The 14,731-nt window shown below is 37.9% G+C and overlaps 1 protein-coding gene across 5 annotated transcripts in view; it reads left to right on the top strand.

Moving 5' to 3' along the window:
- The window catches only part of STX2 (syntaxin 2), a 37,729-nt gene that overhangs the window by 489 nt on the left and 22,509 nt on the right, over positions 1 to 14,731 (top strand). For 4 of the 5 annotated variants that reach the window (XM_024205766.3, XM_024205767.3, XM_024205765.3 and 1 more), the window contains exons 2-3: positions 9,356 to 9,430; positions 13,533 to 13,632. In XM_024205766.3, the coding sequence (XP_024061534.2) occupies positions 9,356 to 9,430; positions 13,533 to 13,632 (175 nt within the window). Of the gene's footprint in view, positions 1 to 6,010; positions 6,058 to 9,355; positions 9,431 to 13,532; positions 13,633 to 14,731 lie in introns of all 5 variants that reach the window. The other variant, XM_024205769.3, reaches the window with a different exon arrangement.

Below are 14,731 nucleotides of genomic sequence, written 5' to 3'. Positions count from 1 at the left end.
GCTTTGGGGCTCCTCGTACAAACTTCAAATCCTGTTTTGTGGGGGGGGATGAAGACCCCCCCGTCCCCAAATGTTAATATTTGAGTGACAGAGAAAATGGGTAATAATTCAAGCACACAACAATTATCTACAGTGAGATAGTAAATGCAAGAGTGAAATGGAGGGCTTTGTTTCTTTTTTCAAGTTATCCGGTTAAGAAATAACATGTCTAAGTCAACTGTATGTTTTGTATATACTTATAAAGTGGTAGTTCAGTATGTTTCTGTATTCTTTTCCTTCCTCTCATTCTTATCCTGAAAAGAAGAGAGGGTGGAGTTTGGGGAGAATGCCTTTTGTTTAATTTCATCAGGATATGGCTTGAACAAAATAAGAATGTTTTGATTATATTTCAAAAGGGGAAAATGGAGAATGCACATCAAATGGAGTCTCTGTAATCGATCAGGGCTCCAGGTATGTACAGGAGTCCACTTATGCAAAGTTGCCTTAAAAATAATATATTATGAAATAGAAAAAACTCAAGTATTGAAATTGTGCTTGTAAATAGAATGAGTAGTCTCTTTCCTCTATTCTCTGTAGGGGTGGGAGGCCTTTTGGAATGCTTATTACAGTATCCTTAACCAGAAAAGACTGTGTGTCAGGGTTGCTATTGTCCTAATGAATAGTGGGGTTTTTTTTGTTTGTTTTTTCAGGCAGCTTTCTTTCTCCTCCAGTCTCTCTCTCTCTCTCCCCCTTTTTTTTTAAACTCTAAACCTCTGTCCTACACATTATATGGGTGAGTGTCAAATTTTAATATAGTGCACACTTTTAGAAGGGAGAGGGGATAAGAAAGCAGCAACAATCTGAATTAGATCTGTGATACTTAGCATATTCAGAGTTCAGTCTGACTGGGAATGGGAGGGGAAGCAACAACGTTGTTTTCATTAAGGACAGAGTTAACTTTGATGTTAATTTAAAAAATGCTATCCATTTGTAAGTAGTTTGTAAGTTAGCATTTAGTAATGCTTAAGACAAAGACACACAAAACAGGTATGGATGCTTGTGTATTTATGACTTTAGAGTAAACACTGTGTAGTAATAAAATACTTCATACTTGCCTTAGTGTAACTAAAATACAGTCTGTAAAATTCATTTTAAAATCCCGAGGTGCTTGTTGTGGATTGACTGCATAAAATTTTTCAGTGTTTCAACACTTATTTTAGTCAGAAGAGCAAAAACCATCGAAACCCAAACGTTCTCATTTAAAAATGTGTAGCTTTGGTTTCTGGGACACATGTAAAACAGAACACATGCTAGATGATATCATGTAGGCTAAATTAATGTGCAAAGAAAACTTGGACAGCGAAGTATCAGAGGGGTAGCCGTGTTAGTCTGAATCTGTAAAAAGCAACAGAGGGTCCTTTACTTGCATCTGAAGAAGTGAGGTTCTTACCCACGAAAGCTTATGCTCCCAATACTTCTGTTAGTCTTAAAGGTGCCACAGGACCCTCAGTTGCTTTGGACAGTAAATTTATCACCCTCTCATCTCCCCAAAAATTCCTTCACTGCAGCATCACAGATGAAGATATTCATTAATATTAGCAAAAACTTTCCATCACTACAGCAGCTTTTTTGTCAGAGTGAATTTGTCAGAGCAGAATTTCTGCTTTTTTCAAGCACAGAAATGATGGATTGTTTTTGTTAAATCTCAACCTGGAGAAATCATGTGAGCTATATGAATGTTGTTACCTATGTTTTAATATAGCTTTATTGCATTTTGATTTAATAAATATTGTAACTGAAGTGTAATGGGATTATATTCTGTAGTTTTTAAACAGTAACCTGCCAAAGCCTGGGGAACCTTCAGGGGTCACGTAGCATTCCAACATTAGGGCAAGGAGTTAGACTGTTTTACACTAAATTGATAATTTGTTTATTTATAAACTCTTTGCCACTGCCCCTCCTCTCCCAGCGTGCTTGATATGCTGTATAAATGACTTAAGATGTCATGGTGTTCTATCCAGTCTATGTTAATACATTTAGTGAAAGTACTTCAACCTCCTTGGGAAAGCTTCTATCCTAGATTCTCTCTAGTTAAATTTGGGACTTCTAATTTTTGGTTGTTCTTTAAATATTACTGAGAGCAAATGTTCTATTTTTTGTCAACTATAATATTAAGTTATTTATGGGGGTCATGGTTTTTTAAATAGATAGTACTTGTTAACCTTATCAAATGAATGTAAGTCTGGTCTCTAGACAAATAAAATTATGTAATTTTTGGATAGGATGGGGACAGTAGCTAAAACAGTTCCTAAAGCGGAACAAATGTGAAAAGAGCAACTGCAACATTCAGATATGAATGTATATAGTTTTCCCTCATTGTATTGAGGAATACCCATTAGTCACACATGTCTTTCAGAGGAAAATGGGCCTGGATGCATTTATTGTTTTTGTGGGGGATTATGTCTTAGATCATAGAATATCAGGGTTGGAAGGGACCTCAGGAGGTCATCTAGTCCAACCCCCTGCTCAAAGGGGGACAAATCCCCAGACAGTGTCTTTTTTTAAACCCCAGATCCCTAAGTGGCACCTTCAAGGACTGAACTTACAACTCTGGGTTTAGCAGGCCAATGCTCGAACCACTGAGCTATCCCTTCCCTCTTCTTATTTCTCTTGTATGGATATTTCCAAATTATTCTTGGCAGTGTTGTAATGTCTGCTCTGTGGATGGTTAAAACTGTGGAAATGATCTCTTTTGCATCCCAGGAAAGAATTGAACTGCACTGGAGCTCAAATCCAAAGCTTTGTGTTAAATATCTTTAACCCTATTCCAACTCAGTCTTGGATTCCTTCTCCCTGCCCCACCAAAGGAATAGTAATATATTTTAGAAATCTTGTATTTTTATAGTCTGTATTCGATTAACAAGCTCAGCATACACATGCACTATAAAGGTTTAAAATCCAACGAGCGTTTAAAAATCTGTTCAATAAAATGAGCAAACCTTTTTCTTTCTATTTAAAAAAGTCATTCTAAAAAGTCTAGATATAAACCTTCTCTTTGTTAAGGAAGCTAAATGTGTAGTGTATTTTTTCTCAATTTGGTGTAAAGCTTACTATCCTATTATCTGTCATGTCTGCTTTGAGCTTTGTTTACATCATGTTAAATGCATCCTGCCATCTGCATAAATTTATCCTGTGTCTTTTTCTTTTATGATGCCTTTGGGAAATAAAGTTCTATTTTTTTATTGTGCTTTATTTTTAAAATATAAAAGGATTGTAACTTGGTGAACAGAACTGAAGATATTGATAGTTTCTTAATACAATGCAGCTTAACATAAAGTACATTTAACTAATGACTTGTGAAATCTGTGTGGAAGTATTTGGTGGGGGGAGAAGAAGAAATTAACCACAAATCCCTGGAATACTGTAGTAATTGGTAGAATTGCAACAGTACAAAGAAAATGCAAAAGCATTCGACTTGCGGACAGGAATCTTTGCTTAGAGAAAATAGTTGGGTGGCTTTCTTTGAATTCAGTTTACTTAGCTCCTTTGTTTAAAAAAATAGAGATTCTGTAGAGATGAGTATTTAAAAACATTGTTAACTATTAGATGAAATCAAAACATACAGATAAACCTATTAAACTGTCTATAGCAGGGGTGGCCAAACTTTTTGGCCCGAGGGCCACATCGGGGTTGCGCAACTGTATGGAGAGCCGAGGAGGGAAGGCTGTGCCTCCCCAAACAGCCTGGCCCCCCTCAGAACGCCCAACCCATCCAACCCCCCCTGCTCCTTGTCCCCTGACCGCCCCCTCCCGGGATCCTCACCCCCTATCCAAACCCCTGTCCCCTGACTGCCCCAACCCCTGTCCACACCCCCGCTCCCTGACAGCCCCCCTGGGACTCCCACCCCCGGCCAACCGCCCTCTACTCCTTGTCCCCTGACCAGCCCCTCCCAGGACCCCCCTTGAATAAAAGACTTGGCAATTTTTCAATGTAAATAGGTCTCTGTGTACACTTTAACATCACATATTTTAAGGCATTTCCAGTCTGTGCATGTTGATTGATGTCTGGATCAGGGCTATTTGGACAATCTGCCTCTCGAAGTGTTTCATGTGGGGTGGTTGAAGAAATGCTTTAATATCAATTTCTGCCTGCAATTTTTAACAATAATAATGAAAACTTAGAGTTGAGAAATCAAGTATAAATATTAAAAGTATATTTTACAGTCTTACATTAAGATACATATTATACGTAGTAGTGTAAGTAATTACGTGTAGAAAATGTTATATATGTTAACAGAAGTTTATTTAGGTTGCAAAGTCAGGCACTTGACAGATAGGAAGTGCCAGATTTATGGTTGCCTGTGCAACCTCATTTCTGCCCCCTTGTGTGCTCATCCTATGTACTGACATAGGCAGGGGTGTTATGATAAAAATAGTTTGTGTTCATGTAATGACTAGCCTGTATATTGCACAAGGTTGTTGAATTAAGGTTGGATGGGCAACCACAAATCTAGCACTTTAAATCTTTCTAGTGTTTGATTTTTGCCACCTAAATAGCATTCTTTCTAATGTAGGTTTTTTGTATGCAGCTTCCCTTTTTAAAGGGCGAAAAGTTTTTTTTAAAAATTGCATATACGATAGAACTTTGTATTGTAGCTCCTGGCCCATATGGTGCCACGGAAGGTTAGGGAGAATGGGAGACTGTGGCCTTGTGACTGACAGCGAGGAAACCTAGTTTGTCTCTCTTCTCTCTCTCCTCTCCCTTTCCCAGCTTATAGTTATTCCAGGAGCTCCCAGGTGATTCTGTGCTTATTTTCCTGCCATTCATCTCTCTGAGATAAAGCAGTTCCTATATGGTAAAGGTTCATATTTGGAATTAAACTGTGTATGAAACAATTCATGCTAATTTATTTAAACATACACCTCTACCCCGATATAATGCGACCCTATATAAGACGAATTTGGCTATAATGCAGTAAAGCAGTGCTCCGGGGGGGCAGAGTTGCGCACTCCGGCAGATCAAAGCAAGTTTGATATAATGCGGTTTCACCTATAACGCGGTAAGATTTTTTTGGCTCCCGAGGACAGCAGTCTATCGCGGTAGAGGTGTAGTTTGAACCAATTCACTCTGTCCAAAGTGCTTAACTTGCACTAGTCTGAACCAGCCTTAAACCATGTGTGTGGTGATGTTTTTAAGGTTCTAAAATAAAGATTCAGTAAACGGGTCCTAGCCCAGTGTAAAAAGGGCCAAAAGCCTCGAGTATTTTTAATGGGAGCAGTGGATCTAGGATAAATAGACAGAGGACATCATTATCCACTATTGTCAAGCTGGAATCTTACGGGAGTGCTTTATTAATGCACAGCTCTCTTAAAGAAGAGATAATTAAAAGTGAACGTGAGTAATTGATGTGGACACAGTGGCAAAATGAGAACACACACATGCATGCAAGTAAGCACTAGGCCGCAACTTTTATTAAACTTTAACGCTGGGGAGGGGTTGCTACCTGCCATCTCCCATACTCCTGTACTAGGCATTTAATTGGTTACAGGGCTCTTTACCATAAAACCCATAACTAGCATCAGGGTTACAAGGCTCTTTATCATATAATCCATAACTTGGGTTAGTCTCCTCAGAGTATCCACCAGTACACAGCTCTCTCTGAGGCCTTCTCCCGCTGCAAGGGAGAAATTTCAGATTTAAATATCAAACTTTGAAATTTACTATTTTAAAAATCCTCTGACCTTGAATTTGACCAAAATGGACCGTGAATTTGGTAGCTATAACACAGTTGTTAATAAATTAGCTTAATTGCAACCTAACTTCAGCTATAGCCTTTGCACAAGATTTTAATGAGTCTTAACTAAATGGAAAGTTTAAAGATTGTGTATTCCATTATTAAGATCCTAAATTTCTTAGATGATCCAGTTTTAACACACACACTAAACAAACAGGCTCTTTTATAAATGTTCAGAAAATTCATTTTATATTCAATAAATTTGAGGAGAATATGCTGTGTTTTTCATACTAACAGGTTGAATCCTTGCCTCAAAGCATTGTGGAGGGAGGATAACAAAAACTGTAAGTTTCTGCTCATTTTAATTTGGACGTTATAGCTTCCCTTGAACGTGGTAATTGGATTGCTTATGATGCTAGCATAGGCATTGGGCTCAGGCAGCTTCTCAGAATTTGTGGGGAGAAAGAACCATAGAAGAAATACAAATATTAACTTTCATTTATCATTTGTGACACGATTACAGTAAAAGATTTGTTATCCGGCATGTTGGGGGAACAGGGGGTGCCAGTTAGTCAAAAATTCTGGTTAACTAACAGTTATACTTACCAATGGAATACCAATTTTCAAAGAATTAGAATACAATAAAATGAATAAACTATAAAATAGTATACAACTAATCACCAATCCAGTAGAAGTACTGCACTGCAGAGTGATTGGTTTCTTGAAGCACTTAGGTGTACTGTATACAAGTAAAGTTTTCTATAGAGTAGGTTATCTTATGACACTACATATTACTATGGGCAGCGCATGGAGTACATCCAGATCACTAAAAATACACATCACTAAAACTATACTGAACATAATTTAATCTTTCTTTTATGATTCAGAAGGCACTTCAGGATCTTGCAGTGCCTCAGGGTCATCATTATCAACATCAATTATCATTGTAGATGTAGGAGATAGGGCTGAATCTGAAATGACCCTATGACACAACCTGGAAACTGCTTTTTTGAATAAATCCCTGATAGCAGCTTGCTTGTCTTCTGCCTCTTTTGCATAAAAGTAGAGTGCAGAATGTGCAATTGCATAACCTAAGAAATATACTAGTCCCGATTACTAGATTGAAGATTTGTATTGGGAAATATCAGAAATGCCAGTTAATAGAGTTTTCTGGTAACACAAATAACACAGCTTTAACGGTAATATTTTAGCCCTTATATTGAATAAGATACTTATTTAACATACGTGATAAAGCAGTGATGGAAAGATATAGTAGATCTTGTCATCAGTGGGTGTAGGCCTCATTGGACAGGGTGGTGTAATGTTAAAATTGCTTTTATAGAAAATTTTATAATACACTAACAGCCTTGGATGGGCACAACGAACACATCCGAATCATTGTAGGATGTCAGTTCTGAATGAAGCACCCAAGAACTAAAGGTAGTAAGCAGAGGCTGACACCATTTTCTTCTATTGGCTAAGGCGGAGGTGGGCATGTGGCCCGTGCCTCCCCAAACAGCCTGGCCCCACCCCCTATCCACTCCCCCCCCACTTTCTCCCCCCCCAACTGCCCCTCTAAGAACATCCAACCCCCCCGTTCCTTGTCCCCTGACTACCCGCTCCCGGGACCCTCCACCCCTAACTGCCTCCCTGGGACCCCACCCCCTATATAACGCCCCCTGCTCCCTCTCCCCCGAGTGCCCCAATCCCTATTCACACCCCTGCCCCCTGACAGGCCCCCCGGGACTCCCATGACTATCTAACCACCCCGGTTCCCTATTCCCTGACTGCCCCCCCCCGAACCTCCGCCCCATCCAGCTGCTCCCTGTCCCCTGGCTGCCCTGACCCCTATCCACACCCTGTCCCTCTGACAGGACCCCTGGGACTCCCACGGCTATCCAGCCGCCCCTGTTCCCTGTTCCCTGACTGCCCCCCTGGGATCCCCTGTCCCTTATCCAACCCCCCGCCCCCTTACCATGCCACTCAGAGCACCGGGACTGGCAGCCGTAAGTAGTACACAGTTAGTAGCACATTCCTACAGGGAGAAATTTAATACACTACACCTGCCCTCCATACAGTTTCGGAACCCCGATGTGGCCCTCAGGCCAAAAAGTTTACCCACCCCTGGGCTAAGATGTTCTTGGCTTGGACAGAGATTTGGTTGACTAGTTTATGGAGAAGGCAGTTGCATCATTTTTGGCACATGCTTTTGTGAGATAGTTGACACCCCCTCATGTCTGGAAATTAGTGAAGTAGGCTGTTATCCTACCTGATGTGAATGGCCTTGTCAGGTAAAAATATCTTCAGTGCTTATGTCAGTCCATTAGTATCTTTGTAAAATGTGGGTTATGATACAGAAACTGCAACTTTTGGTGTGTGGTTTTGTTTTGATGGTGGTGGTGGTTCTGAATCATAACCTACTGTGGATTTTACAGACTTTTTCTTTTTGGTCTGAGGTATTTTGTGTAAAGGGAAAACGTACTCTTGCTTTTGAAATTTTGTAGTGGTCAGATGTGGTTTTCCCCAATGTGTCTGCTTGTTTCTTTTAGATTACGAGCCTCTTTTTAGCAGAAACTTTGCTCTTACGTGTTTGAAAAGCACTTAGCACATAATGGGTGATACTACACATAAATACATAAGAACATGGAAGAATCCTATTAGATAGGACAATAAATTTGACAGTAGTGCATAGTGGATTCTTATGATATATCTTTTAGTGCTTTGCTTTGTCTGTTTACAAATATCTCAAGCAGTCAGGATTTTGCTAATTCCTATGGGAGACTCTTTCATAGTTTTATAATTATCATTAGGATTTTTTCCTTACTAAACTTTACTTGATTTCATCCTATTACTCTTAGTTTTAATCCATTGTACTATCTACGTTTCCTGGGTGTTTTCAACTTTCAGATATAATATCTGAGGAGTTGTCATTTTTTCCCTATCACCAGTTGGCTGTCTCATACATATTTAAGGTGTAATATTTTAAGAAGTCAAATGATAGACTTTGGCCCAAATCCTGCAAACATTTATGCATATGCTAAACTACTACTGTGAATAGTCTCATTGAAAACAGTAAAGTTAAGCATGTATGTAAATGTTTGCAGGTTTGGGCCATAGTAACATTTTCCCAGTGACTTCTAACTTTTTTGGAATGTTTTCTGTTGAGAAAAGGGAAAAAAGAAAAATATTACTACAAAATAAAATATTTGATTTTTATATTATGATTTTAACCTGTACATTAAGAATTGTTTAATTGGGAAAATATATTGCATTGTAACTATGAGAGAGCTTTTGATGTATAACTATTTCCCCAATGTGTCTGTGTTGCAGCAAAAGCTGTTGTTTCTACTTGCTCATGAATCATAAGTATGGCAGAGGAAACATTAGCTTATGTTGCTGAATTTTTGCCTGGGGGGGGAAAAACACCTTTTTTGTGAGCATTCGTAAATGTTGACTGCTATGCTGAAGATTTCAAATGGAAAGTGTAAATGGAAAGAGGGTAAAGCAGTAGTACTTAGACATAACTTTGTTGCTATGCCTATTTAACTAGAAGTAATTAGTTGCTTAATTCTGCTTCAGAACACATCCCTATGCTTCATTTCGTAGGCATGCTCAAATTAAATAACTTTTTTTGTTTTACAGGGTAAAAAAGATGAAGATGGAGAGACAACTGTTGTTGTTGAAAAAGATTATTTTATGGATGATTTCTTCCAGCAGGTAAAATGAAACAAGGAGCAGATAATTTTTCCAACACTTATCAGTTTAAAATGTGTGTCTTGGTAATGGTTTTTCTCTTAACTCTTGATTTGTATATTTATTAATCAACTTTTTAAAAAAGCTTTTAATACCATATTCTGTAAATTATTCCTGTTTCCTTATGATTCGAAATAAACGAAGCCTTATCTTTTGTTATATCAACCAGCTTTGTCAGGGAAAAGTTGAGGCATCATGATATAAAGAAAATGTGGATTATATAAAAATAATACTGCAGAAATTATAGTGTGTAACCATGATGGCTAAAATCACTATACAAAAACAAACACATAGCAACACTGAAAGTACTATTTGCCAATATATTGCAGGACTTCCTACTAAAATGTCTCTTGCACAACTTCCCTCTAGGAATGTAAAGTAGAAACATAGCTATGATCTCATCAGACTTGCTTTAACGTATGGTGTCGAACACATATACCTAGCATGTTCTTCTGGTAGATCATGTAACTGAGAGAAGCTTTGCATTGTTACAGATGAATGGAAGCTCTCATGTGGTAGTTAGGTATTTGATTTATTTTAAGAAGCGCTGCTCAGTGCTAAAGCAAAAAGGTTGTAGTAAAATTGTGAACAGATACTACAGAGCAAGAGACTTTTTCAGCAAGAAAATCTTATGTATTTTCAGGATTATGTTTTAATCATGTTCAAAGAATTTGCTTTTTTAAGTCGTCTGTGTTCAGTATTCTCACAAATTTTACTTAATGCTCAGGAACTCATTCTTTGTATGAAAAACTTAGAATTATCATTTTCCATATTCTGAAAGGACTGAGCTATGTGTTCAAGCAGTAAAATGAATTTTGAGTTTTGCATCCAGAAGACATCGTAGTCAAGAATATCAGTGCAGATTATTCATCGGTGGCACCTAGCCACCTCTTTTTCAGCAGTAGCTGATTAAAGCGCCTTCTTATATATCTGAAAATCTTCTAGACGTTTAATTGAAGAAGCCCATTGAGTATGACCAGGCTCACTCAGTGTGGATGAAATTGAGTGCTGCACTAAATGATGCTGAAAAATGGCTGCTGGTACTTGGTTGTTTTTGTTTTTTGTTTTTAAAAAAAACTTGACAATGCTTTTCACTTTTGACACATGATGAGAAAGTTGTCAGATCTTCAACATCACCAGAGGAAAAAGTGCATCGTATGCACAGCACATCATAACACAGAAGGTGTGGACACTCTTTTATCAACAAAGCTGAAGTAGCTTTAATATTAGCTGCACTGTCGGTCACAACTGAAATAACCTTCAGTGGACCCAATTAATTGATTATATTTTTTAAATGGTCAGCACAATATTGGGTTGTTGCTCAGTGGTGATGTTCGGTTGTGCAATGGAATGAGTAAACCACTGGTTGTGGAGTTATCATTAGCTGATGGCACCCTCATTGAGTATTGCTCCATTCAGCAGATGCTAGCGACACATGAGGATCTTGTGCAGTAAGAACACCAGCTCTTCTTCACGTAATCTATTTTGGCATTCAGAAGACTTCCTGCAAACTGTTTCCTATTTAGTAGTTTATAAATTGGGCACAGTTTTTTAACAAATTCTAAGATGTAAGGATTTTAGACTATATAAAACGGTGTATTGCTGTCATGAATACCTCTAGCAAATGTACAATTAAGTTCACTCTTCTGGTTGTGGGATTGTCTATCCAAAAACCTTCTAATACCAATATAATGAACATACGAAAACTTTCTAGGAGTAGGAATTTGATATTGAAACAGTTGGAGTAGTAAAGTTCTTTTTAGAAGATGAAGAAATGGAATTAGTATCACTTTTATTGTCAGTGAGATCACTATGGTCGTCAAAAGACTCCATGCTTCATGATGCTGCTGAAGATGAAGTCGAAGGAGAATGCACACAAGAGAAGAAATTTGATGCAGACCAATTTTCCCTTTTTCTCTTTGACTTCAATAATCTGTCTTTGACCGTAGCTGAACACATAATTCAAAAAGTATTTCTACATGTGCCATATACTAAGAACAGAATTTGAACTTGACTTAACAGTTTCTCCATGTTCATATTTAGTAAAAAAAAATTTCCATACAAATTATTTTGGTTTTTCCTGACTCTGAATAATTTATTATGTCACTGTTATTAATGTCTTACTACTTCTGACATGCTGTCTAGATTATGAAGTATCTCTTGTATTTTAGTCAGCCAGTAGCCATTCCGTTCTATTTCTAACTGCTGCTGTTTCAGAAGATTTCAACCAATCAAAATGTTTTCAGGCATGCTGCCCCCTTCCTCCCAAGAGCCTTACAGATTTCCAGATCTCACTGGAGGGGAGGGGGCAGGTGGCACCTCCTCCCTGCAGCAAACACAGTGGGCTCAAGCAGCAGCAGGGAGATTAGAAGGAACTGAGCGGGAAGGGGAGGGACATCTACAGAGATGTGATGACATATATCACTTATTAGCATAGAACTTTTCATATTATCAGCAAGCTTTGGTTGGGGATGTGGGGGTTAGGGAAGGGGACCATTGTTGAGGGGGAGGAATGGGGGGGGTTAATTTACATGAGCATTTAATGTGGGTTGTTTGCTTTGTTGAGGGTGGGGGCGTGTTTGGGATTTAATAGCTGTGATACTTTTGTTTGTTAAGGAAGAGGCTTACTGGCTGTGTTCCTCTTCTCTTTGGGGGAGGAGAGATATAATGATCGTGAACCCTCTTCTGTCTTCCCCTCCACTCCCATTTAAGTTAATTTGTGTGTATTATCTAGTCAGTTTAGATTGTAAACTCTTTGGGGGCAAGAGCAGAGTCTTTTAACTTGTTGAATGTGCTTTGGAAACCACCATATACATTGATTGCCTGGTATACGAATAAAGTTATACAGTGTTTGTTCTAGAAAACTCCAGCCAGTCAAGATGCTCAACTTTCATTTAGTTCACCTTATGACACTGCACCCCACATTCTTCATAATGATATTATGATGTGATTATGGCATCATTATGATGCATTTTATACAAGATGGGGCATGTAAGGTGTCATTGGAAAAGTTATGATTTGCTGAATATCATTATCCTATTTGTATGCACGTATCATTTTGTATCTGAATTTATTAATATTGACTATGTATTTGTATTTCACATGTAGTCACACCGGGGTGACACCCACTAGGCAAGCTCTTAAACACCTTTAAGTGTTTCCCTCTATAAGGATGGGTTTGTTTAAAACATGGTTAAGGATATGATTGAGTGCTTATCTGAATAGGAAAGATTTTCTGAACTGGTGTCTCAAACAGTTCCTCAGGTTAAGTCAACTCACCACTAAGTCCTTGAGGTCCCCATGACTTTAATGTACACTGTAAAAGAGAGAGCTTTGAAATAGTCTATTCACAATACAAAAAATCCAACCCAAAATACATAAGTCAAATTTGTTTGGTAGAAACTTCAAAGTAACTTCCTTTACTATATCTTGCCTTCAGTTTCAGGGATGTAGGAATTTTCATGCTGGAAGTGACAAAGTATATCATTTTAAGCAATTACTAATGCCAGATGCTTCAGAGGAATAACAACCTCCATAATGCACTTCTTTGTGTGTGTGTGGGGGGGGGTTGGAAAGATTCTTCCTGACCCTGCCTACTGATCTTAATGTTAAGCATGTTTTTTAAACCTTAAATTTTTTATATTATCTGTGTTAAAATACTGACAAAATCTGGTATATATTTGAAAAAAGGGATTTCCCTTCCCCATATTGGGAAACCATAATTGGATGTACCCTCAGTCTGGGAAAGACACAAACCATGACTCATTGCTCCTTAGATGTAGAAGGTTCTTTGCATTTTCTCATGTTATGCATTGTTGGCCCATCAGCATTTGTCCCTGGTATTCAAATCTGAATAACTTTGGTTTGTATTGTAAGAATCTACAATACTGATATTTTTCTTTTGACCTCTTTATGGTATGGTATTTTCCTATTTTTGACAATCCTAATGACTAGTTATCCTTTCACTCCAGAAATTCTTAGAATCAAAGATGCATTTCTTTTTCCTAATCTGTTGGTAGCAAATTTTTTCTAGCATTTTCATTGCCACATTTTTCTTTCCCTGTAGGTTGAGGAACTCAGAAACAATATAGCTAAAATAGCACAAAATGTGGAAGAAGTTAAGAAGAAACACAGCATTATCTTGTCTGCACCAAATCCTGAAGGCAGTAAGTATTTTACTTTTTTAGATATTTAATATGTATGGATAGTTATCCTGAATGAATACTCTTTATGGGTATACAGCCATATTCATTGAGAATAGAACTTTTAAGTAGGAGGTGGATGTTGCAAAATTTATGAAATGTACATTTTTTACGACTCAGATATAAAATAAATTGAAATTACCCATTTCAGCTTTAAGATCCCATTTGAAAAAGGGAATGTCTTCAAAACATTGTTTCCATAATTCTCCAAGAAGCCAGTCTAAAACTTAACCTAATCCATTTCTAAAAGCAGTAACTCAAAGACATTTCTTTTCTGTCTGAAAGTGCCTCACATCTCAAGTCAAGGACACATTGATGGAACTGTGAGACTGATACTCCTTCCTCCATTTTCCAACAATGAGAACCTACTGTCCCACTCAAGGTGCTTTACTGGTCTTCAGTAATGGTGAAGTCCCAGATCAGGAGCACCAACTTGGGAAGTAGTAGCCCTCAGCTTAGAGACAAAGGTGCACTTTCAGAACAAAGAACTTTGTCTCCAGTGAAAGCTGCCCACCACCTTGACCTCATCTATCAAAGGAAGACATTTACCAGATATATTGAAGGTGGGCCATAGGGAAAGAGACATTTGTGATGCTGAGAGCAAAACAAACCACAGAATAAAAAGTAAATATAAGTATTCATTATATAGAGGATATCAAGACTACTAAAATTATGTTTTTGAGTGAGTAGAAGAGTTTCTAAGCTGATTTATTTCCATTCGCTAGAAGGCTTTTTCTACAACTGGTATTCTGTTCTAAATTTTCTTTTGGTCAGAGTTCCGTTTTCCCCCTTCATTTGTTTTTAAATGAATTAGTATCAATTCATGATTGGGGGGGGGGGGGGGGAAGGGTTTTTTTTAAACATGGAATTGTTTTTTTTAAGTATTTTTTTTTTTTTTTAATTTAAACTAGATGGGGAAGGGCTCTGTTCACATCATAGCATGTAATGAGTCTTCAAAACTGATTGCTGCTAAATAACTGTTTAAACCTCATCATATTGGTTGTCTAAGAAGTAACTAATCACGATGATATTTACTCCATTGTTCTGGAACCAGTACAAACAC

The sequence above is a fragment of the Terrapene carolina genome, unplaced genomic scaffold, assembly GCF_002925995.2.
Source record: "Terrapene carolina triunguis isolate 2854851 unplaced genomic scaffold, T_m_triunguis-2.0 Scaffold234, whole genome shotgun sequence".
NCBI classification, from domain to species: Eukaryota; Metazoa; Chordata; order Testudines; family Emydidae; genus Terrapene; species Terrapene triunguis.
The sequence above is the reverse complement of the archived record's forward strand: the minus strand, read 5'-3'. Positions and strand labels throughout refer to the sequence as shown.